We start from the raw sequence: 26520 nt of genomic DNA, 5'->3' as shown, positions 1-26520 counted from the left end.
CCTACAACCATCTTATGCATTTTTAAAGCATTTAACATAACACACCCATTTATTACAAAAAACTAATTTACTCTGAACATTGTACAGTAAAAAGGTAACTTTTCTACTACTTTGATTATTGCTAATATTTTATGTGTCATGGAATATTCCATAGTTAATTTACTTCTCTATCAGTGCACATTTAGCAATCCAGTTTTCTCCTCTTAATGGTTAGTGTTGTAAGTATGCATGTTCTGCCTGGATATCTAATGGTACCACATACCTACCGTGCCCAAGGAGGCAAGAAGAGGGCATCAGATCCCTGGAACTGGAGTTAAAGTCTGTTGAGTTCCCTTATGGGGACCAGAAACCATGGTCAGGTCCTCTGCAAGTATTAACTGCTGGGCTCCACAGTTTACTAAGCTAGTGCATAGTGTGATAGTGAAGCATTTTACCCTTCCAATATCACATGTAGATGTTTTTCTGTCAGGTTGTGATGAAAAAAATGAAATTGCTTGATTATAGACTGCCCTCAGTCTTGCTGGTACTGCCAGTAGTTTCATTCTGACTGTGTCCATTCTTACTCTGCCACAAGTAAATTGTGATTGACATAATGAACAGTTTTTACATTCAGGTTTTTTTTAATCTCTTAATATTCTTTGCAAAAACTAATTTGAATACTTGCATAAGTTCCTATGTGTAATTATTTAGCCTTTTTTTACATTGCTTGCTTTTTTCTATTTTATATAAGAAACTAAAATTAGCATGTTTACTCCAGTTTTTCAACATATCTGATCACCTTTCTATACACCACAATACCTAATAGAGTGCTGTTCTATTTTTTGAAACACTTAATACACAGCAGGTGAATGGAAGAAACACCTTTCTTTCTCCTATCAACCCTGTCTCACTGTTCCCTTGTGCTCTCCCACAGTACTTATTCCATTCTGATTGCAGTACTTCATATGTTCCCATTTCACACACGAGATTCTTTGCTTGATTCTCATCTTCCTTCTATGTTCTAGGCGTCTTCTTTCCAGCCTTTGTTTAATTTTTTTCAGATAGCCATTCTTTTCTTAAAAGTTGATTGCAAGGATTACCATTTGTTGAGTATTTACTAGATGCCAGGAGGTAGTGACTGCTTTCAGCAGATTATTGCTACTTAACGCATTCTGGGGAAATTGTCTATTTCTGTAGCAGTGTCTGGACTCTGTTCATAGTCATATGAGAAGTAAGGCGTACTGTTTAACAAGAAAGAAAGAATGTTATATATGTGCTAATTTATGATGTGTTCCTAAGTTTTGTGGTCCTGAGTGATGAATTTGTAACAACTTTTGACAGTTATCATTAAGTAGTATGTAATAAGTAATTTATAAATAATGGACAGTTGTTATACTAATATATGCATTTAAAAAGCCACTTTTCGATAGCTTAGAACATAAAAATCTGAATCTTGACTGAGTTAAGTGGGTTTTGTTCATTATATTTCTTGTCTTTTATTCAATGTATAGCTTATTAGGAGTGTTGTCTGACCACTTAAATGCAGAGATTGCTGGAGGTACAATAACATCAAAGCAAGATGCAATGGATTATATCACCTGGACTTACTTTTTCCGGCGTCTTATCATGAATCCCAGGTAAGTATGGGGTCTTGGAAAGAGCAATTATAAATTATATGTACAGAGAGCACAAGTACTTACAAGAAACTCCAAATCTTTGCATGTTTGTCAGCTCTTGACATTCTAGTGATGCCAGTTTGCCAGAAAATTAGATAATATCTCATGTGGTCATAGTACAGGACAGCATAGTTGATTTATGCAGTTACTAAGTTCTAAATTGCCATGGGATCATTTTTCTATGCAGCTGGGAAACAAAACACTGGAATCCATTAAGAAATTTTCAGAACTTTGTGATAGGGATTGTCTTAGGTACAGTTGGAGTTTAGAGAAAAATAAGTGTTGAAGTTGGTTGTGGGAAGTTTATGAGGCATCTTGTAGGATTAACAAGAACCCTGGGAGAGAAGAGATGATTGCAGTGGATTTGATTCTTCGGGAGTAGAAAAGGTAAGTAGAAAATAAAAAGCATTTAGACATAAAAATTAAAGTAAAGGGTCCTGGATCTTAGAACATTATTAGTTCTTCGAACATACGAAAACTTCCTTTAGTCACAGAGTAAAGAGTATAGGGCTAAACTTTGTTCTCATCAGAATGTAGATCAGAACATTGGAGGGTACAGGGTCTGTGCCCTATATACCATGCTGTGGAGCGCACCCCTGATCCTGTCAGGAGGCAAGGAAACGAGCCAGTCTGAGTGTTTATACGGGAAGTGACACCATCGGATTAGTTTTTGCTGTGTTACAGTTCCTAGGCACTTTGGCAGAGCATCAGTTGGTATAGGAAGACAGTTATAACAGAAAGATCAGTTAAAAGGTCTTTACTAATAGAGGAAGGTGCTGAGGGGCTGTAACAGATACAGAGGAAATGGAGCAGGGGTCAAATCTGAGATATTCCTGAAGAAATAGTAAGGCATTAAGAGATCTTTAGCAGAAAAAATTGTAAGAAATGTCATAAAATCTTACTTTGGAGAACACAGATAGCAGTGTTAAATTGTGTCTTTGCTTAGAGTCCCTTAACTATTAAGGTATTTGGGAAGGTGCCAGTACAATTAAGTATATGACCATATAGAACTAAAGGTTTTCCGAAGGGAACAGATAATAGGAGTAGAGGAATGTGATGGACTTTCATTAACTTTCCAGTCATGAGTTGCTTTTTTTAGTGTCGTCTTTCTTCGTCTCAAAGTAATACCCTAGATCCTTGCTGGGTATTCCATACTGAATCAAGCAATCAAACTAGAACTATTTTGATCCTGTTAATTGTAAAGAACACAATTAACAGCAGTTAATGAGATGTGATTCTGCCATTTGCTTTGTTGGTCTCCACCATCCTGAAGACTACTTTAAATACCTAATTACTTCAGCTAGCTTATATGATTAGCATGCCAGCCTATAGGACAAGTGAGTTCAGTAGCAGGTTGCATATTCTTTCTTATCATGTTCACAAAATCATTGCCCTTTTGGAATTGCCTTTTTGCAATTATTAATCATTCCATTTATTTACATCTCAAATGATATCCCACTTCCCAGTTACTCCTCCACCAACCCTCCATCCCAAATCCTCCTTCATCCCTCCCTCTTGCCTTTATGAGAGGGTTCCCCCACCTACCCACCCCTCCCTCTTGCCCGTATGAGTGTCCTCCCACCCCACCATTCCACCATCTTCCTACCCTGGGGCATCAAACCTCCCCTGGACCTAGAGCCTCCCCTCCCATTGCTCTCAGGCAAGGCCATCCTGTGCTATGGATCCCTCCAGGTACATGTCATGGTTGGTGGTCTAGACTGTGTGGTCAGGCCAGCCTATGTTGTTCTTCCAGTGTGGTTACATTTCCCCTCTGCTTCTCCGGTCCTTCTGCCAGCTCCCTCAGCAGGTACCCTGAGCTCAGTCTGATGGTTTGCTTCAAGCATCCACATCTGCATTGGTAGTTGCTGGCCGGACCTCCCAAGGACCTTCCTTAGGTTCCTGTCAGCAGTCACCTCTTGACTACGACAGTGTTGGGTTTGGTGTCTGTAAACATGATGGATCCCCAGGTGGGGCCATTCCTGGTTGGCCCTTCCTTCAGTCTCTGTTCCATTTTTTGTCCCTATTCTTCCTTTGGACAGGAACACTCTGGGTTAAAAACTTTGAGATGGGTGGGTGGCCCCATCCCTTGACCAGGGGCCATGCCTATCCACTAGAGGTGGTATCTACGGGTTCTATCTCCCCCTTTACTGCCCATTTTGGCTAAAGTCATCCCAGCTGGTTCCTGGGAGCTTCACATTTCCGACTATCCCCAGTTCCTCATCCCCCCACATACATATTTTTGTTCGATTTCCTGACCGTCTATACCTCTCTGACATCCCAATACCTTTTATAACCACAGTACAGTTTTTGAACTCAGGAAATTGACATTTGCACAATACTATCAGCTAGCATATAGCCTTTATTCAGGTGTCACTGTTTGTTGTCCTGCTGCATACTCCGCACCCCAGCCTTTCTATTGGAATCCAACCTCGTATTCTGTGTTACATTTGGCTGCTTTGCTTCTTTAGTCCTGTCTATCCTGTGGCATTTTTGGCTTTCTGTTTATGAAAATTTTGCCTCTTGATGAATGCTGGCTGGTTATTTTATATGCCATCCTTTGGTTTGGGTTAGGCAAAAGTTTGCTCATATGTCATTTTTATACCAGTGAAGGAACACTATTCTCTTCTCATCACACAGTGTCTTAGTCAGGGTTTCTATTCCTGCACAAACATCATGATCAAGAAGCAAGTTGGGGAGGAAAGGGTTTATTCAGCTTACACTTCCACATGGCTGTTCATCACCAAAGGAAGTCAGGACTGGAACTCAAGCAGGTCAGGAAGCAGGAGCTGATGCAGAGGCCATGGAGAGATGTTCCTTACTGGCTTGCTTCCCTGCCTTGCTCAGCTTGCCTTCTTATAGAACCCAGGACCACCAGCCCAGGATGGCACCACCTGCAAGGGGCCCTACCCCTTAATCACTAATTGAAAAACTACCATACAGCTGGATCTCATGGAGGCATTTCCTCATCTAAGGCTCCTTTCTCTATGATAACTCCAGCCTGTGTCAAGTTGACACAAAACCAGCCAGTACACCTGGTCTTATGTTCTTTCTGCATTTGCATATTACCTGGATATGAGGGCCTTCAAAGTATGCTACTCGGTCTTTACCCCATCAAATTACTGTAGTATTTTCTAAATGTGAATACTACCACACAGACTTCCCACAGCATTTCATTCTTGCTATGCCTAAAGCTGAATTAATCATAAATGTATCAAAATTCTCTAATCTCATTTTCTTCTCTTGATATTGCCACTCATCATTTTGGCTTTTTCTTCAGAACCAATCTTTTTATTTGTATTTCCTTTTACATCCCCTAGTTTTAGTCACTTTTCAACTGCTTCTAATTTACCCCTGTTCTAGTTTCATTTGTGCTCTATTAAATACTGTTTATCAAAAATTAAGTTAATTATGTCAGAAATGTAAATTAGATACAGTTTGGTTTTCTTTTAAGAAAATGAATAAGAAATTTCCCAGTGATTTTGGGTTTGATTGAATTGGCTTCATTTTATTTTTTATAGTGAGGAAATTTATATACAGCCATAATAAATCATAGTAATTAGAGCTAGAACTAGAACTGGTACACAGCAATGAATTTTAAAAGGAAATTATACTAGCTTTGTGATCCAAGGAATTTAAACGTGACTATGTCAACGTTTATGTAAGTCGACATGCACTGCAGAGTTCGCATTGTTTCATAAGCTTATCTTATGGCCATCAGTGCCTAAGAGGATATTTAGGGACTAGTTGTCCAGAGAGTCCACCATCTTTATGACCTGGCTTAAAGAAATTTCTACTTGTGGTAGTTGCTTTCCCTGTTCATTGACCTGCAGGACAGTTCCCCAAGGCACTGGAAGAGTTAGAAGTACTCATCCACAGCAGCTCCAATAAGCAGGTTTTTCCCCTTGGGGCTTTTACTGCCATTGTTTATCCTGTTTGGTACACACTTCCCAGCATCCTAGCCCCCCAGGCTGTGAAAGTCTTAAGTATTCCAATCACGTTTTCATAAATGGTACATCAGCTTATTTTTAGGATGTGGAAGGTATCCTTCTTGACTACCTATATAGCATATGTGCTTGTTCCTTTAGTAGCTACCTAAGTAGATGCTTGAGATAACTGATTAGAACACAATAATCATTATTCTGCAGTACAAGCCTTCTTGGTAAAGTGATTGCTGGACAACCATAACTTTTCAAGTTCCAGCCACAGTTCTAGCTGTTTTGAAGATGCATTAGTCAAGTAAACAAAAGTCTTGCTTTGCTGTCACGAATAAGTCATGTTGGACTGTATAGGCTACAGCTTAGGCTTTTCCATTGTGGGTAAAAGACACACCTCTATAGAGTTTCAGCACAGGACATGGGCAGAATCATTTTGTGTCATAAGTTAGGTCAGTTATGATAATAAATCCTGTTCATGGTTTATATTTCCCTGTTTTAAGATCTAAATTCTCAGATCCATTTACTTCTGTTTATTTGGGGGTTGGCAGTTAAGACAGTGTCTCACTGTATAGCTCTAATGCTATCCTGGAACTTTGTAGACCAGGCTAGTCCCAAACTCACAGAGATCCCTTTCTGCCTCTGCCACGTTCAAAATTAAAACAGTAGTTTTAAAACATATTAAATTGACTATTAAGGTTGGGAGGTTCTACAAGAGGATATATGCAGGAATATTAGTGTACACCTGTAATCCTATCACTGGGGATGCAGCATAGAGGCAATGTTGGCTTACATAGCAAAACTTTCTCTCAAAACAACATGAGAGAAAGCAAGCAAGAGAGCAAAATAACATGCAAAACAAAACTGGCCTTTCCTCTGGTGGCAACCATCAGGTGAGCCAAGATGGGTTCATACAAATACATCCAGGAGCTACAGAGGAAGAAGTAGCCTGATGTGAGGCACTTTTTTCTGAGGTTCTGCTGCTGGAACTACGACCAACTCTCTGCACGACACAGGGATTCCCACCTCACCCAGCTTGACAAAGCACAAAGGGTGAGATACAAAGGCAAGCAAGGCTAGATCATATTTGTGTCTGCTGTGGTGTCTACAAATGCCCAGTTCTCAATGGTACAACTCAGGGCAAGCCTGTGCATCATGGTTGTAACCAGCCAGAGTTTGCCAAAGCCTTCAAAGTCTGCTCCTAAGGAGAGAGGTGGGTGGCGTTGTAAGACTTTGATCAGAGTCCTGAATTCTTACTGGGTTGGTAGATTTCACATAAAATTCTTCAAGGTTATGATTCATTCCATAAAGTTATCCAGAAAAATCCTGACACTAGTGGATCACCAAACCAGTCCACATCTGCTGGCTCCAAGAGCCACTGCACTGGAAAGGGTCACAAATTAAACTCACTACAGTGGCTCTCACCATGTAGCCTGGAGAATGTGCAATACTCTTCAGCTCCACTGATACACCTAATTAGCTAATTAGGTTAATACACCTAATATTTATAAAATTTATACCCAATAAACAATTTAGGACAGTCATGACTGCTTAAAGGTGTTTTTGTCTGTTAAAACTAGTCTGGAGATTGTCATGAATGCTTTGTGCAAGTACAGCACTCAAAGTGCAGCAATGTTTGAAGACTACAAGTGATGCTATATCCTGATTCTAATAAACTTAGTGTATGCCTTTGCATTATCTACTTATGGGAGTAAATGTACAGTATTTATGCCCACCCTGAGATATCCTACTTATAAAATCCTGTGAAAGGAGGCCTGAGACTAGCCCTATAAGTGTGTTTGGTAGATGGGCGTGTTAAGTGACAGAACCTACAGTTTTATTAGGATGGTGCAAACTTCTGGCTCACTGAAGTGAGTGCTTGCCTGGGAGTTCGATGATTATAAATTTAGAGTTGGGTTTTGCTTTTAGAACTGTGTAGAAAGAAAGGCTTTCAAACCTGTTTTTCTCAACTTTCATAGAAAACTGTGATCAACTACAACCTCCATTTTGAAAATTGACTTTAGTCTTCCATTTTCAGAAGCAGTAGGTAAACTCTCTGGAAGACTGTTGGGCTTTGTCGGTCTCTGGGGTATGGCTGTAATGCCCAGTAGTGGTGTTGACACCAGCGGTGGAAATTGAATATTGGATGCAGTGAAGCCCATTTAGGGGTAGAACCATGAGATTGTGCTTGGGGCAGACTATTTCCCTTAGTGTTTGTAAGTTAGTGATGGATGCCATGTGAGGTTCAAGTGAACTTATAAAAGGCTGTGATCAAGTTCGTATGTAACCACTAATGAAGCTTCTAGCCACTTAGCAAGTATGGTTGAGTATTTAAAGATCAGTCTTAAGCCAGTCAGTTCATCTTGGGGTTCACGCAACTTGAACGTAAAAAACCAGCAGTTAGTCTGATTCATTGTTTACAGTCCACCCTTAGGAAGTCCCTGGGGTTATTTGTCTGGAGGTTCTTGACAATTTTCGAAGGCTACACAAAACAACACATTGTTTTATTTCTCATTATGCAATGCCTTGAATAGTTTCCTAGAGTTCTTTTCTTAAACTGATTTTTCTTTTGAGATTAAAGGGATTTTATTGGCTTACAGAAAATACGCAAACTCAAAGTCTTGAGAACTGGAATTCTTTTCTATACAGCAAAAGAATCATTGTCTATAGAGGTTGTTCAACTAAAGCTATAAATGTCTGTTGAAGATGTGGAAAAATTAAGGTAAAATAAGAATTAAAACAAGAAGAATGCTTTGTATCAATAGCAAGTAAAATCACGAAAAAGTTTTAGTCATTTCCATAAGAATGCAGGTGATTAAAAACAGTGTTAAAATATATTAAACAAAGAGTGATGGAAATCCAAATTTCTAGCTCAACCAAATTACAACTATATGTAATTTTATTATATTTATAAAAATAAAAATGATAGATAAATATTTTATAAAAAACAGTCTTTGAATAGCAACTAATAGATTTGAATTACTCTTATGTATCTTTGTACATGTGCTATTGTAAAAGACTATGTAGAGTCATAACAATTTACAAGTAAAATTTGTCATGTACTAGACCAGAAAGATATAATCAGGCTTCTTAATTTATTTCAAAAAGCTACATTCTCAGAGCAGGACAGAATGCATATAGACAGAGCATCCCTCCCTTAAATGACAGGCCACGGAGTGTTCTCAGTTAGGAATTGTTTTAGATTTGGGAATATTTGCGTATGGCTAATGGAACATCCTGGGAAAGGCATCCATGTATGACCACAAATTCATTTATACTTCATGCAGATATTAGACATACAGCCTGGAAGTGATTTCATGTAAAACTTTTTTTAGTGTGTCTATATTTTTACCACAACTTGCCACAGGAGATCAGGTGTGGAATTTTTACTTGGGATATGATGTGGATCTTCAAAGCATTTCAGAATTTGGAGCATTCTACATTTTGTGTTTCATTTTAGGAATAGACAACCTGTACAAGCAGAACAAAAAAGATTAACAATGAGGAGAAACTGTTGGCTTCAGAATTTAAAATTTATACCAATAAAAAGTGAAATTAAAACATTAAGTAGACTAGAACAAGAAAAAAATAAATACATTTTTTATCAAAGAAAAACCACAGATTCATAGAGATTTTTTTAACTTTAAAGATTTCATTTCAGAAATGAAATACTAGACATTGGTCTCAAGAAACTAGGTAAAGAGTAGGAAATGTAGATAACAGAAGGGGGCTTATAAACATCAAAATATAAATTATTAATAATGTTTGTGGGAGTTCATATCTAGCATGCGATTTCTAGGTCTTAACTTGGTACTACTCTCATCTCCCTTTCATGAACAAAGAGTGACCCAGGAGATGAGGTATTGTGGCCACAGTAGCACAGCCCAGAACAGCAGAGTCAGCTCAGCTGTCCCAAGGGTGCGTCTCTAGCAGACCTGTTACCAAGTCCAGACGACAAACGTCTACACTCACTGACCACCTCTCTTCTCAGTACCGTGCTAAAAGTGTTCTTTGTCAACCATGCTTGACAAGTTTGGGCTATTTCAAGCTTCTGGCCTTGAACAGTTTTTAAAAATCTATATACCTTTACAGCCACATAAAAATAAAAACTATGCCCAGAGTGTACAGTTAACTTTTTAATAAGCTGTAAATAAACCCTCACATTGTTTCTGATAGACTGCTTTTAAAACAAATATTGTTAGAAACATTTCTCTGTAAATGTTATAAACATATTTTAAAAAAGTTTTAATTTTAATTTTACATCTACAGGGTAAATGTTAAGATGTTTATGTGCATCTAATGTCAAATCAGTTTATTAGGCATAATTCATATCTTCCACCTCACATATGTTTTATGGTAATAACATTAAAATGTATTACTTAATTCACTTTTGAATACGTATTCAGTCCGTGACCCTGCTTTGCAGACCACCAGCAATCATTTGTCCTCGTAACTGAGACTGCATTGTTTACCAGTATTCTACCTTTCTGTCTTTACCCCGCCCGTGAAAATCAGCAGACTGCTTTCAGATTCTGAGCACTAGTGCATTGTACCGTGTACACTCATTCAGGTTGCTGAGAATACATTTCTCTCTTTCTCTCCTTTCTTTGTTTTTTTTTTTTCTTCCTTTTTTTGGTATTTGATGTTTGGGTTTTCAAGTCAGGGTTTTCTCTGTGTAACCCTGGCTGTCCTAAACTCACTCTGTGGGCCAGACTGGCCTCAACCTCACAGAGATCCACTTGCCTCTCTACCTCCTGAGTGCTGCAGATTTTAACAGTGTGCACTAGCGCACCCAGCCACATTTCATTCTTTTCAAAGGCTGAGTGATATCTGTGTATTTGTGCCTCCTCTATAGGTGATCATCCACTGGGGGTGTTTAGATTGTTTGACTTTCCTGGATGTTGTAGAAGATACTGAGGTGAACATGACAGCTGGATAATTTGATAAGTTTGTGTTTAGTCTTATGGGAAATTTTCATACTATTCTCCAAAATAACTGTACTAATTTATATTCTGACCAACAGTTTGCAAGCAATTCCTTTACTTTATATCCTTATGACTGGATTTTTTTTTTTTTTTTTAATTATTGTCTCTGTTAAAATCATCTATCCCCAGTGCAAGGGACAAAAACATAAGAGTTGAGGAAACAGGTAACTTTCTTTAAAAATTACATTTTTCTCATATTAACAGCTGCATTTATCTAATTTTAATTTTTTCTTCATGCTTTCTTTTTTCCAGTGGCATAAACTGAAATTTGACTTATCTTTGTTAGCTTCTGTATGTGCTCGTGCATGGGTGCATATGTATGTAATCAGGTGACAGGTTTATGTTTGTTTACTCATAGAACAGAAATACTTTTTCCAACAAATAGTTCTTTATAGATAAATAAGAATGACCTGCTTGCTCTACATCCCCTTTATTGTACCACAATAAAGCTAGCACTACTCCATACTAGCCACTGTTCCTGGCTTACTGTGTGCTTGCTTATATTTACACATGTTTGTAAATACATATGCATCTATTATATATCTGCATGTGTATACACTCAGTCAGATGTGTTTAAACACATTGTTTTCATAAAATAGAAACTGTTCCAAATTGAGTTTGTGGTTCAATTTGTATTTTCTAGGCAAAAAGGAGGTATTTTCAGCTGTCCCCAAGCGCTCTTCCATTATTTGTGTCATTATTACTGCTGCATAATCTGAACATAAAAAACATGGTGCTGTAACAAATGACTTCCCAGCACTGACAGTTACTGCAGTGGCATTTCAGTACTAATGGAAAATTTCTCAGCAAGCTATCTAGCCAGGTTTACATAAACCAGAGAGGAACTGACTGCCACTGTTCACATTAAATCCAAACTGCTGTAACTTTGTCAGTTTCACTTTGCTATAAAACCTTTCTCATTCCTACGTAGGGAAATTTCATCTGTTTTAAAATTAGAAAAAGATAGTGAGGATTTGTGTGTGTAATTCTTATTTCTACCTTGATAAAGGCTTTAAAGGATAATGTTTTTAAAGTTGTGTTAGGTTTTAATTGCTTAAATTTTATGGACTTTTACATTTTTATTTAACAGGGAACCTTGTTATGACTTTTCCCCAATGGACTGCTAATACAAGTTAGCTTGTCTCGTCCATGTGCTAGATGCTGTCAGTATCAAACTGCCTTTGACTTTCACACTTCTCAGGGGACTAGTAATTGTTGTGTTCAAACAGCCTGTAATTGTGATCCCGCTGGCTTTCTCAGTACGCTTCTGGCTATTAGAATCATTAAACAACTCAGCACCTGTTAACAGCATTGTAAATATTCAGCCCCGCTTGTGTGCAGGTTAAGTCCAATATAGAGAAATCTTACAGAACTCAGTCTCATAAATTAGAGCTTCTGACAAGTCAATTACTGCAAAACTGCCTTTCTCTGTGAAAGAAATGAAATAGCATGCTGACAAAAGGTAGGCTTTCTGTTTGTAGCAGACAAAAGATAATGACTTGATGATTCGACACAGTGAGCATGAAACTGCAGTCTGTCTGTTAGCTATAATTAAACACTTGTGTAAAACTCGATGTTTAGATAACCAGTAAATTATAAATTTTTACTGTAGAGAATACAACATGAAAGCAGGCCTTTTTAGTTAGCTGCCACATGCTTTTTCAAGTTAGTAAAGTGATTATTGAAAGTAGTTTGTGTTTCTACTTTGGTCAGAAACTGTGAAATAACAAAGTTCACTCAGAGGAAGAATGAGAACATGTTGTACAGCCTTCAGACCATCAGCATGTATGAACTCTCGACATACTAATGTATCTGAAAACATAATTGCTGTACATTCACATTGTCTCACACATTAAATAGCTAATTATGTTAGACAATGGACTTCTTAGAACTTTTTTAATATTTCAAGTGATCTTGCCCTCACACCATTACCTTAAGCCAAGGAATGTGTTTTATAACTGTCAGTAAAGTTCAGATCATAGATTGAATTTTCCTGCAGTTGTGCCTATGAGATTTTTGACCATACTTAAAGAAAAAAAACCTTACGTATCTGTATGTGTGGAATGAGTATAACAACTTTAGACACTTCCCTTTAGAACAAGGTGAATGGTCAATGGTTGGTTTGAGAATAATGTTTTGTGAGGTAATTTATATTATCATAGAAAGCATAAGTTTAATGAAAATTTTTGTTTTAGCAATTGTTAGCAATTGATCTTTTTTTTTTTAATGACTATAGAGTATTTGACTGACTGATGTGGATGAAATCCTCAAAAACACTTGGAAAATTCACCACCAAAACAAAATTCTAATGAATAAAGTAAAATAAAGCAAAATATAGTAAATGAAGCAAAATAAATACTGAATCATCTGTCTTAAGGAGATTTAAAGTTGGTGTCTTTATGTTTACATCTAATATTTTTTTATAATTTAAAGTAGCAAGTTGGCATTTCAGTTAAATATTTAGGAAAACAATTATTAGTGATATAAAACAAAGTCTATGATCTTTTTTATTATATATCCTAATCAACTTATAAATAAATATGAAATTTTAATTTTTCTTTCATGATACTGTTTTCTTTAAGTTGAATTGCATGAAGAATGTTTTCTTACTCTGAAATTATACTATTAATGCATTTTCTTGGGCACATTTACCAGTATTTTTAACTTGGAGATAACTTTATTAAACGGAAACTGCTTCACAGTTAGAGATCATATTGGATGTATAGACTTAGCATGCCCAATTAATGTCAGATATAGGTGGAGTCCTTATATTGCAGAGTTTAAGAAAATTAATTTTGTGGTTAAAATTCAAAGGGAAACATTTTAACAACCTGGAAATTTGTCTACTTTTGATCTTCAAATAGCCAGAATATTTTATTACTTTATCTTTTATGTTTTCATTTCCATGTTTATGTTTTTATGTTGTTTTGCCTGAATATTTGCTTGTACGCTGTATGATTTCTTGGTGCTTGTGGAGGCCAAAAAAGAGAATCAGATTCCCTGGAACTGGAGTTATAGACAGTTGTGAACTACCATGTGGATGCTGGCTATTAAACGTGGGTCCTATGGAAGATGAGCTAGAGCTCTTAATCACTGACCCACAACCCAAAGATCCATAATATTTATTTTTACCTTTAAAGCAGAATTATACTAACTAAATATCACAAATTAATCATTTCCCAAGATAAAAAACATAGTTCCCGACTCTTTCTAATGCTTCATTTCCACATAGGCTCATGACATAAATATGAACACTTTGTGTACATTAAAAATATTTATAATTCATTTTATTTCTTCATTGAAAATCTCTGCATTGAGCTTTTGACAAAAGGTTATTTGTTTGAATAGCAGTGCTTTTTCCATGAACAGAAAGATTATTTTGCTAAGCAGAATCCAGCCTTTGGCTAGTCATTCCACAGTAAGGACTTGGGTGAGTGTGCACATTTCAAGTCCTGCTGTCTGAATGAACGTCAGTGGAGAGACATTGTGGTGTTCTTCATCATTTTCACTAACTTCTCTTTCTATTTAAAATTTATCCTTACATGATTCTTCATTCAAATATTTTAAAATAAGTTTTAACTTATGAAGAAATTGAAAATGCCTCCCACAAAGAGTCATCTTTATAGTGTTTCTCCATCCCTCTGTGATGGAGATTTCACATGGAACTCTTTCATTTGAGATTGCGGACATTTTTTTTTATTAGATATTTTCTTTATTTACATGTCATACAATATCTCCTTTCCCAGTTTCCCCTCAAAAACAAACAAACAAACAAAACCAAAAACCAAAAACAACAACAAGAACAAACCCCTGTTCCCTCCCTCTCCCCCTGCTCACCAACCCACCCTTTCCGGCTTCCTGGCCCTGGCATTCCCTTACACTGGGGCATAGAGCCTTCACAGGGCCAAGGGCCTCTCCTCCCATTGATAACCGACTAGGCCATCCTCTTCTACATATAATGCTGGAGCCATTGGTCCCACCATGTGTACTCTTTGGTTGGTGGTTGAGTCCCTGCAAGCTCAGAGGGTACTTGTTAGTTCCTATTGTTGTTCATCCTAGGGGGCTGCAAACCCTTCAGTTCCTTAAGTCCTTTCTCTAGCTCCTTCATTGGGGACCCTGTACTCAGTTCAATGGATGGCTCAGAGCCTCTCAGGAGATAGCTATATTTAGGCTGGCTTGTCCTTCCTTCAGTCTCTGCTCCATAGTTAGTCTCTGCAACTCCTTCCATGGGTATTTTGTTCCCCTTTTAAAAAGGAACGAAGTATCCACATTTTGGTCTTCCTTCTTGAATTTCTTGTGGATTGTGGATTGTACTTTGTGTATTCTGATCTTCTGGGCTAATATCCACTTATCAGAGAGTGTATACCATGTGTGTTCTTTTGTGATTGGGTTACCTCACTCAGGATGATATTCTCCAGATCCATCCGTTTCCCTAAGAATTTCGTATATTCATTGTTTTTAATAGCTGAGTAGTACTCCATTGTGTAGATGTACCACAATTTCTATATCCATTCCTCTGTTGAGGGACATCTGGGTTGTTTCCAGTTTCTGGCTATTATAAATAAGGCTGTGATGAACATGGTGGAGCATGTTGAAGTCACCTTGGTAGGATTTTAGTGAAGAGAGTCTGTAAGTCTCAAGACCACTTTCAATTCCACTCTTGTCCTTTGAATAGAGGATCGTGTAGTGGCTAGTTTTGTGTGCCAACTTGACACAGGCTGGAGTTATCACAGAGAAGGGAGCTTCAGTTGGGGAAGTGCCTCCATGAGATCCAGCTGTGGGGCATTTTCTCAATTAGTGATCAAGGGGGCAGGGCTCCTTGTGGGTGGTGCCATCCCTGGGCTGGAAGTCTTGGGTTCTATAAGAGAGCAGGCTGAGCAAGCCAGGGGAAGCAAGCCAGAAAGGAACATCCCTCCATGGCCTCTGCATCAGCTCCTGCTTCCTGACCTGCTTGAGTTCCAGTCCTGACTTCCTTTGGTGATGAACAGCAATGTGGAAGTAAGCTGAATAAACCCTTTCCTCCCCAACTTGCTTCATGGTCATGATGTTTGTGCAGGAATAGAAACCCTGACTGAGACAGCTAGGTAGGATATTATAGAGTCCAGTGGTGCTCACTGGTAGGAATAAGGAAATTGCCATGATTGTTCATGTAACCTTCAGTCTTTAGATTTTTTTCCAGGTACAAACAAAACTCCTTGTAGTCAGGGATTTGCCTTTCATTGTTGCAGTGAAAAATGAATGGTCAGATGAATTATCTGTTGTTACAGTTTTCATTTGGAAACTGCATAGGGCCTGAACCTTTGTGTTTTCTATGCATTGCAAGATAGAATGCTTAATTTTAGCTTGATGACTTTCCTTTGGGGTATTAGAACAACATGTGTTGCGTAAACACTTGGGAAAAAATTCTCAGTTTCCCAGAAGTACTCATATAGCACTAAGATCAGTAGTTCTGGTTGTTTTGTAAAGTCTTTAAGGTGGATGTATGTGCGGGTATGTGTATGTGTATGAATCCATATGTGTATATTCTGTGATTTCAGCCAAACTTTGCATTTCCTCCTTTCTAAATTTAGTGCCTAAGGCTACTTTGGAATAGAATTAATACCAAGTTTAGCATAAGAAAGTGTTTTCTCATACAAATATTTCAATCCTTTGCTGATGATGTAGTCAGTATTTAATGAAAGTTAACAATTATTTATGTCTTCATTACATAATTCTAAACTTTTACACTTTAGTCTTTACTTATAATAAATATGTCATTTTCTTAAGATTCATATTTTAAAAGAGTACAAAAACAAAGAAAGTTTTTTATGTTGTACCATTCTAACTATCTATTTCACATATTTGTGATTTATTATCTTTTTCATTGGTGCTAGCAAACTTTAGTTTTAGACCTTTGACCTGCAAAATGGGAATGTTAATTGAGGATGTTTTAATTTTTTATTGTGTTTTTTCTTTGATGTAAATTCATGCTTTTTAAGTTCTGAAAAGATTGTAAAACTGACTTGACAGTTCTAGCACACACACCTTAAAACTGTTTTTTTCCTAGCTACTACAGCTTGGGAGATGTCAGCCAGGACTCCATAAACAAGTTCCTGTCGCAGCTGATTGGGAAGTGTCTGGTTGAGTTGGAGCTTTCCCACTGCATTGAAGTTGGAGAGGTATGATTTCTGATCCAGCTTTCGACAATAGGACCCATGGAGCTTGTACTCTCCAAATTTGCAACAAATCAGTTGCGTTAGCAACCACAGTTTGAATTATTACCCTTTGAGTAATATGAGCCTCCACTGTATATCTCACTTGCCTTATTTTATCTCTATTTAAAACAGGATAATCGCAGCATTGAACCACTGACATGTGGCCGAATTGCCTCCTATTACTATTTGAAGCACAAAACAGTCAAAATGTTCAAGGACCGTTTGAAACCTGAGTGCAGCACTGAGGAATTGCTATCAATTCTGAGTGTGAGTTTTATACTACTGTGGTTTTCATTTATATTTCATACCTTCTCTTATAATTTAGACTTTAAGTGTTTCCAGGTCTGAAAATTTACCTGAGAGTCTTCAGGATGGTCTTTCTTCTTTCAAACAAGGTTTCTTTCCATTTTTATATAGGATAATTTTGCAACAGTTCTGATCATATGACTCATTCAGAGCAGGATCCTCCTGAATAGAAAAGGGGCTGTTGATATGTGAGCCAAAATTAGTGGCATATTTTACACTGTCGAGAGCAAGCCTTCTCCTCTAGCTGAGATTTAAAGCTTGCTGTTTTTTGGGTGCTTCTTCTTGAGTACTAACTCTGATGTTACTAAAGAGGCTTTGCATAAGGAAATACATGATTAAATTCTGTTTCAAATTAACACTAAGAAAGTTCTTTAATGCCATGCTCACATTCCCATCACCTTCCAAGAAGAAACAATTAACAATATGTATCACGTATACATCTACCATCTACTGTATGATTCTGTCTCTGTTTTCCCCTAAAATAACCTAAAACCTAAATTTAGTGAACTCTGTAAGAGCTGGGGGATGAGAGGTGTCTTATTTTGCCTGTGAGTTGGCTGACCAGTAGGCTCCAGGGATCCACCTATCTCTGTCTCCAAGTGCTAGGGTTACAAGTGTATGCCACAATGTCTTGCTCTTTATGCAGATGAAAGGTATGCAAGTGAAGTTCTTGGTGCTTATATAGCAGGCACTTTACCTACTGGTCCATATCCCCAACCCACTATAGTATTTCTTAAGTCTAATTTTGGCTATGATGAAATTCTCTCACTTCTGGGGCTAGAGAGATGGTTCAACAGTTAAGAACACTTGCTATTCTTGCAATGAACACAAATTTGGTTCCCAGCACACACATCAGGCAGCTTATAACTAATAAAACTCAAACTCCAGGGACTTTAACATTTTCTTCTAGCCTCTGAGGCCTCTTACACACACGGCATACATTTACAGAAAAAAAAATATACATAAATCAATATTGTGTGTGTGTGTGTGTACATAAATAACTGTACAGATTGAGCAGGTTATATGTACTTAGGGATATATTCACACATATATGTAATAATAATTAAATAGAGGCATAAAATATAAGAGAGAGCAAAAGGATAGGAGAAGGGAATAATTGTTAGGAGGAAAGGAAGGGGATAAAATAATGTAATTTTATTTTCATTTAAAACAAAAAAAATAAAATGTAAAATTTGAAAAAAATTAACTTTTTCTTAAAGAAAAATTTTTATTTTTAAGCTATATATATTTGTCTTTTTGTATAATTCAAAAACAAAAATTATGTTAATTGAAATATTCCTCCTGTCTCAGAAATGCAAATTATTATTTGCAGAGCAGGGTCAATTTTGTTGTATTTCTAGATGTTAGAAGATGACCATAGGATGAAAAACAATATGAAAACATTGACTCACAGAAATCTTTAAAAGCATATGATCCTGTCATCACCCTTCAGTTATTGTGAAGGAAGTATCCTAATTGTTTCTATACATCTTTCCTCCTGTTAGAGAAGATAATTATGAAGACAGGCTCAACCATATGTCTATCTTCATAAAATAAGTTGGAATTCATATCATTTATATAATTATTTACATATTTCTTTCTACTTTTCTGAAATAATAGAATTTCTTGTTTACTAGGCATATAATTACTTTATTGCCGTTGTAGTATTTACCAAAAAAGAACCCTTTCTTCAGAAGCAAAAGGAAACATTTAATCAGGTCCATCTTATCTTATCTTTTCTCTCAGAATTTTTGGAACGTAAAACTTGCACTTTTCAGTATTGCATAGTGAAAGATTGTAATGATTGATCAAAACAAATCACATATTGGTCCCATTTGTGTCTTGTCTTCGACTTCCTATCCTCTCTCCTTTTCCTCTTCATCAGGGGGATTGGGATGAGCCCAGTAGTTTTCCGAATGGTACATCACATTTCACCAAAGCATATACGCTTTACCTTGTAGGTGCTTAGGAGGACTTCTACCCTTCACAATATTCTGGAGTTTTCTCTCTGGAGTGTTTAAGCCTATTTTCTGCCCTATGACAATTTCTGCTGATTATTACACCATTCTGTTGAAAAGTGTTACTCTAATACTATTAAGAAAATACCCCTTTGCTGCATTTTTCTTGTAACTCTTCTTGAGACTTTTACTTGCTTTTCTTTCCCAGAACTTGATTGACTGGCTTACAGGCCTCAGTATGATTGGCTTTAAACTATGATTAGAGACCCATTGTGGGTGTAAAGCTAAAGATCCTATTAAAAGTGTTCTCCTCACTAATCTTATTCCACAGTAGGAACACACTTGTAAAAGTCTATCAAATAAACAACTAGTTTTTTGAGTACTTACTATATGATTTGCACTTTATGTACATTATCTCAACAAGCTTTAACAACTTCGTATGGTATAATCATAAATAATGAAGTCACAGTAGTAAGTTCCTTCATAACCCATGCAAAGTAGCTCCTGAGAGCTCTCCCCAATACCTACCTTTCTCTTCTAGACACATTTGACTTTATTCTGTGGGCTATTTCTATCATTAAAAAATTTTAAATATTAAATGTTAAGGTCATGTACCTTTAAAAAATAAACAAGAGTTAATTTAAAGTCACGTGTGATCTTGTAACCTAGATAGTAAGTATTGAATAAAAATGTTAATCACTGGCAAAAATAATCATTTAAGAATTCCTTGTTGAAAACATATATTTGAAGTTTTCAACCATCTGATGCTATTTTGAAAAGACTGGGTATTTTATAAGAACCCTTGCCAAGTCTTTTTTAACACCATGAATTAATAAGCTTCATAATTAAGGCAGCTGCTTCACACCTCTATTGTCAGCCAGTGACATTACATCTGTCCTACTCCATTGATGCCCTCCTCCTACTTATTGAAGCATTTAGCAGTTTTGGCAACAGGGATTACATAGATTGTAGTTAGTAGTCTAATTAGGTATAAGTGAAAACCCTGAGGGAAAAGTGCATTTCAAAAGTAATTTGAAGAATCTCTTAATGATGCTGGCACAACTCCAGAGCAGAAAGTGTCCATCGTCGTGGCCCAGCAGGGTCAGCTTTGATGTGTTTCTAGGTGTTTAGACATTAACCTATTTAGAAACAGCAATGCAAATGGAAGGTTTCAAAGTTGTGGAATCTGTTTCAACATATTTTTCACTATGTACTTCCTTAGTGTATTAGTAGCTGAGAGAGAGCAGACTATATCCTAAATGTACGTAAGGATTTTCAGATTTTCAGTGTTTTTCTTAAATAGAAGAATTATTTAGCTATTTGTGTTCTTGTAACTGTATAGAAATATGACATTATACTTCTATATCAAATGTCTAGTATAATTAATCTTTGTTTCTATCAAGGATGGGATTATATGCATTTATGTCAGATACCCTATTTAAAAAGTTTGTGACTCCCTTATTGCCCAGCAAATATTAGAATATTGAGTAAAAGAACAGATTCCTTACATTGAAATATAGCAATTTCATTTTTTTCAAGTTTCAGAATGACACAGCATATACATCAGTTAATTCTTAGATTTGTCAGTCCTACTTTCTTTAAAGCCAAATGAATGTATTACGGGGCCGGTGTATAACACTTTCAAGAATAGAGCATCATAATATTTGGATCTTGTCATTTTTGTAGTTCAGCCACAAATCTTTGGTATCAAATCACAAGAGCATCTTTCTCTATTTTATAAGGTAGTTAGAAAAATAAGTAATAATAAAGAGATAAACTTAAAACAAAATAACTTAAAATATTATTAAAAGTAGTATTTTGGGGAGGGGCCTAGTTTGTAAAAATGAAAGAGTTCATTAAAGGAAAAGAAAAGAAAGGAAAGGTTAACTTGACAATTATCCCATCAACCTCCCTGGTCTTCCATCTCCACCTAACCTCATGTCGTCACAGGGTCCCATCTGCTGCTCTTTATCCTGATGTGACACATTCCAAGGTTTGTGAGAAGTGTCCTTACCCTCTGCCTGGGGGCTGCCTGGCATCTTTGGACGAGGCACAGATGGCAAATGTCTTTTTTAAATGTATCTTTCTATTCTCTTTAGATTTTCCCCGGAGATTGTCTTTATTCTGCATTGTTGTTCAGTTTCTCCCAGTATTCTAGATGTACAAGCTTGCTCTAATAAAGTAGAAAGAAGTGTTTTCTTTGTAAAAGATGTCAGTCTCAGATAAGTTTGTTACCATTAAAAGATCAATGTTCTTAGTCTATTAGGTACTGAGTGTAACATCTACCTAAAATTTATCCTGTTATCAATTTTTGTTCATTTTTATTTTTTACTAACTTTGGTTTCCTAATTGAGTGCACAGAAAAGAACCAGCAATTAACCAGTATTCTAAAAGTTTTGATTAAATAGGACTTTTAAATAAGATATGAATTATAATACTAAACTGTTAATCATACTTTCATGACCACAGCCAACTTTATTACTTAAAAAAAAAAATAAGCCCTACCCTTGTCTAAAATAACAAAATAAATTAAAACCATAAGAAAATGTAAGTTCTACCCAAGTTCAAGACACAAACCAGAATTGAAATCTGCTCTCCCAGGCTACATATGAAATGTCCTGTCTGTTTTCTCATTGCTGTTTTGTACTTTTTTTTTTCTTCTGTAACTATTACATATTATTTTACCATTTCATCTAAATTTGCAAAGCATATAGTCTGGACTGTCCATAGAAATATTTAATTATTGCTTCTTCAGATTACTATTCTTATGCTCCCAAATATAGTTAAGCAGTACCAAAGAAATAGAAGACAGGCCCCCATCTTTTAAAGGAATTTGTGTTAGAACCAAATAAAACTATGGCCACAAAGGTGGAAACTTGTGCTTGGTTTTTTGGTTTTTCTTTTTTTGTGTGTTTGTGGGGTGGTTATTTTATTTATTTACATTTCAAATGTGGTCTCCCTTCCCGGTTTCCCAATCCAGAAGCCCCCTATTGCATCCTCCCTCTCCCTGCTTCTATGAGGATGTTTTCCCACCCACCCACCACTCACCGCCCTAGCATCCCCTTACACTGAGCCACCTAGCCTCCACAGGACCAAGGGCCTCTTTCTCCTGTTAATGCCAAAAAGGCTACACAAACAGCTGGAGCCATGGGTCCCTCCATGTGTACTCTTTGGTTGGTGATTTAGTCCAGGGGAGCTATAGGGGGTCCAATAAGTTGATATTTGTTCTTCCTATGGGGTTACAATCTCTTCTCCTCTTTCAGTCCTTCCCATAACTCTTCTGTTGGGGTCCCCATGCTCAGTCAGATGGTTGGCTTTGAGCATCTGCATCTGTATTGCTCAGGATATGGCAGAGCCTCTCAGGAGACAGCCATATCAGGCTTCCTTCAGCAAGCACTTCTTGGCATCAGTAGTAGTGTCTGTGTTTGCTCTCTGCAGCTAGCATAGATGGGGCAGACTCTGGATGGCCTTTCCTTCTTCTGTCTCTGGTCCACTCTTTGTCCCTGCATTTCCTTTAGAAGGGAACAATTTTGGGTTAAATTTTTTAAGGTGAGTGGATGGCCCCATCCCTCAACCAGAAGTTGTCCCTATCCACTGGGTATGGTCTCTATAGGATCTCTCTCCCTTTGTTTGTTATTTTGGCTAATGTCATCCCCTTTGGATCCTGGGAGCCTCTTGCTTCCCTGGCACCTGGGACTTTCTGGTGGCTACCCCCAGCTCCCCTCCCACACTGCTACACCCCTCTTCAATTTCCTGACCTTTCTGTACTTCCCCCCTCCTCCCACACCTGATCCTGCCCCCTCTTTTCCTTCCCCTTCATCTCTCCTCCCACGCACCTCTCTCCCTCCCTCCTTCCCTCCCTCCCTCTACCTCCCTTAATTATTCCCCCTTCTAAGTTGGACTGAAGCATCCACACTTCGGTCTTCCTTCTTCTTGAGGGAAGCTTGTTGTTTGTATCTGACATTGCTACTCAACACTACCTTAACTGTCCATGAAGGTATTCAGTCCAGATCAAAAACATTCAAAGCAAAGACTTGCTGACATTGTCCTCTCTAAGAATCAGGGTTTCCAGCCTGGCAGAATTGGCTCACATGTACATGGGATCATCAGAGAGTATTTGCTAACCTCTACTTAGATATTGCATGGGTTATAAATATGTCTTTAAAAGATTTAGGAAACTCTGGAAATTTTCTTTTCCAGGTATACTATCATGAATCATTTGACAAAGTATACAATTAATAATTTGGGTTTTTTGTCATATTCTTTAAAATTTATAAAATGTTATAACGTAAAAATGAGTATTATAAAAGTTGTTTCATATAAAACAACAATCTAACAGTGTTATGTAGCTGCTTGTCTACAGCAATACTGAAAATAAATATGTTTTTCTCAATATAAATTTTAAATAACTCCAAACATATTAACTATATATTTCAAAATAATACATCACTACTAGTATTTTCTTAAATGAACATAAATATATAAAGTCTTTTTGTTTGTTTGTTTTATATTTAGTAGAGCTTAAAATCTTGGCTCTTACTGTGGTACAATCCCAAAATAAGAACAATTTTTAGACATTGGATGTCATTGTAATAAGGCTGTACTTCTTCAATGACCCTAACATCACCAAAGAATTTTACCTCCATAGAAGCTAAGCTGAGAGTTGACAGTTCTGCTGCACCAAGGAATGAATTGTAGGCACGATTTTTGGATACAGACTTCCTGCTGTGGTCAAAACTATTTGACTTGAGTGAGTGACTTTATTCTCAACCCACAGAGAACAGGTTACATCATTTAAGAAATGATGTATGTATTAAGATGGCCTATCCATAAAGTCATTCACCAACTGTTCCAGTGTACAGTGGTTCTGCTTAAGATATAATCCATTTATTGTACCACTCACACACATTTGAACGATACAATCAGAATTATTTAGTCCTCTCCACTATCAGTTTTAGGACATTTTACTGCCCAAGAAAGAAACTACATTGCAGGCATTCCTAGAGTCTGCTCATCTGTTGTTTTCTTACAGCTTAACTCAAGCAGTCTGTCTCCAGCCTGTCTTTGTCTTAAATGAACTTTTCTTCTTCCCATCTATTTACAATTATATATCCTCTGACCAACTACTCAACCCCTGGTCATTTAGGACTTGTCAACCACTGTTTCAAGTCCTCTCTTTTTATAAGGTCATCAACCACTGTTTCAAGTCCTCTCTTTTTATAAGGTCAGCTTTATAGATTCCATATATGATGAGATTCAGCAGTGTTCGTCTTTCTGTGCCTGGCTCTTTCACTTATAATAATGTTCTGTAGATTTATCCATATTATCACAATTGACAGGATTTATTTTCAAACCTGAATCACATTGATTTTTGTTTGCTATATTTTCTTTATCAATTTGTCTTCTGATGGATAGCTATGTTTATTATGTTGTGAAAGAGCTTCAGTAAACATGGAAGAGCATTCTTCAATTTTATGTATATTTTTATACATTGATTTCATTTTCTCTGGTTATATATAGAAGTGAGGTTGCTGGATCAGTCAGTTCTGCTTTTGTGAGATGCTTCTATACTATCCCATAATGGTTATACTTAATTTATATTTCTACCTACAGTCTATAAGAACTCTTGTTTCTGTACACTGCTGCCAAAATATTTCTTCTTTTTAACAATAACCACTTTTGTGTTGTGGGAAAAACTGATGGCTCTGATTTTTAATCATTTTGAATATTTTTTGTGAAGATAAACTCGTTTATCTTCTTTTGAGAATTATCTTTTCAGTATTTTGCCTGTTTTTATCATTATTAACTAATTTTTATTTTTATTTAGTGTTTGAAAATTGCTTGCATGTATATAATTTGATCATGTTTTACCCTCTACAGCTTCCCTCTAATCCCTCCTGAACACTCCCCAAATTTCCCTCCCAACTTCATATGTTTTTTTATATTTTTAATAAACCAACGAGTCTAAAGTTGGTACTTCCTAAATGCACAATAGTGTGAAACCACTCACTGTAGAATGGTTAACCTACACGGGGCCACACCCTAATGAGGACTGACCCTTCCCTGTCCCCATAAGCTGCCAGCTCTTCAACTGGGGTCTGGCTTCAAAACCCCTCCCCTGTCTATACTAGAATATTGTCTGGCTTGATTTTACTTAGGAAACAACAGCAGATGTGAGTTCTTGAATGCAATAGCCTTGTCATATACGGAAAGCACTGTTTAACAACAATCTTCCCCAACCCCCCGGGTCGTACCATCTTTGTGCCCCATCTTCTGTAATGTACCCTTGTCCTTGAGGGTAAGGAGTATAGCATAAATGTCGTACTGGGGGCTGAGCACTCCACAGATACTTATTCTCTGCATTTTGAAGAGTTACGAGTTTATATTAAGTACTGGCTGCTTCAAAAAGGAGTTCCTCGGAAGGAGACTGAGAATTGATAAAGTCTGTCCTTACAGAGATAAGTATTTAGAAGGCAGCTTGATAGTGTGTCTATTTGGCAAAATAATAATAATACATTCTCCCCTATAAGCTCTATGAGTGTCCCTAGCAACAAGTTCTTACTCAAATTTATAGTACCAGCTATTTGTCTCCTCCCATGGAGAGGGCCTTAAATACCTTCCGAAAGTGGTTGGCTACTCCTATAACAATCACCATTCTTGTCCCATGGATTTGTCTTTTTAGGATAGTTAATTTGGTAATTTACAGCTCAGTAAGACTGTTGGTGACTATTTTCCCTGGCTCTTCCTAGGAGAAGAGAGCTACCCAGCAGGAATTGAGTGTAGTGTCTTCAGCAACAGATCTTACCATGACAGTCTAGTGGGCAGCCAAGAACCGTAGCAGTAGCCCGTACTGTAAGGAAGTCTCTGGGCCCTACCATCCCCAACAACAACTTGGAGATATCCTACACTTGTCTTTTGCCCATTTTTTTTGTTTGTTTTTTTTTTGTTGTTTTTGCAAAACTAAGACCAGAATAGCATAAAATAACAGTAGCGTTACCCATTCTAAAACAGATTTCAACATCTATTTTCAAACACATATTGCCCATATAAAATAACTTTTTACAGCTTGCTAGATGATGATTACAGGAAAGTTTTCTAAAATCGAAGACGTATAAGCAAGCATGTGATTTGAAAAGAAATGTGGCTTACAACATTCTGTTCAGCTTTCACAAGCAAACAAACCCCGCTCCACAAGGAAAGCTACCATGCTTGCCCATTTGTAATACTGCTTTTCATTTTTTTGCTATTTTGATGTTTATGCATACAATTTTTTTTCCTGCTAAGAATATCATTGCTGTTTTGATAGAAATTGCTTTAGCTATATTGCCTCCTTTGGGTAATCCAAACTTCTAATACAGAAAATATAGTTTTATCTTTTATTTTACACCTTACCTTCTTTCATCAATATTTTACAGTGGCCATCAAGAGATCTTTTACCTTTGTAATTATATTTATTCCTAAGTATTTTTATAGCAATGAAATTATTTTTT

The 26520-nt window shown here is 36.9% G+C and overlaps 1 protein-coding gene across 2 annotated transcripts in view; it reads left to right on the top strand.

Moving 5' to 3' along the window:
• Positions 1-26520, top strand: part of Ascc3 (activating signal cointegrator 1 complex subunit 3) — a 267615-nt gene that overhangs the window by 171194 nt on the left and 69901 nt on the right. For both annotated transcript variants that reach the window (XM_031347189.1, XM_031347190.1), the window contains 3 exons: positions 1491-1616; positions 16619-16730; positions 16899-17033. In XM_031347189.1, the coding sequence (XP_031203049.1) occupies positions 1491-1616; positions 16619-16730; positions 16899-17033 (373 nt within the window). The remainder of the gene's footprint in view (positions 1-1490; positions 1617-16618; positions 16731-16898; positions 17034-26520) is intronic.

Source organism: Mastomys coucha, unplaced genomic scaffold (assembly GCF_008632895.1).
Source record: "Mastomys coucha isolate ucsf_1 unplaced genomic scaffold, UCSF_Mcou_1 pScaffold3, whole genome shotgun sequence".
In the NCBI taxonomy this organism is placed as follows: Eukaryota; Metazoa; Chordata; class Mammalia; order Rodentia; family Muridae; genus Mastomys; species Mastomys coucha.
The sequence above is the reverse complement of the archived record's forward strand: the minus strand, read 5'-3'. Positions and strand labels throughout refer to the sequence as shown.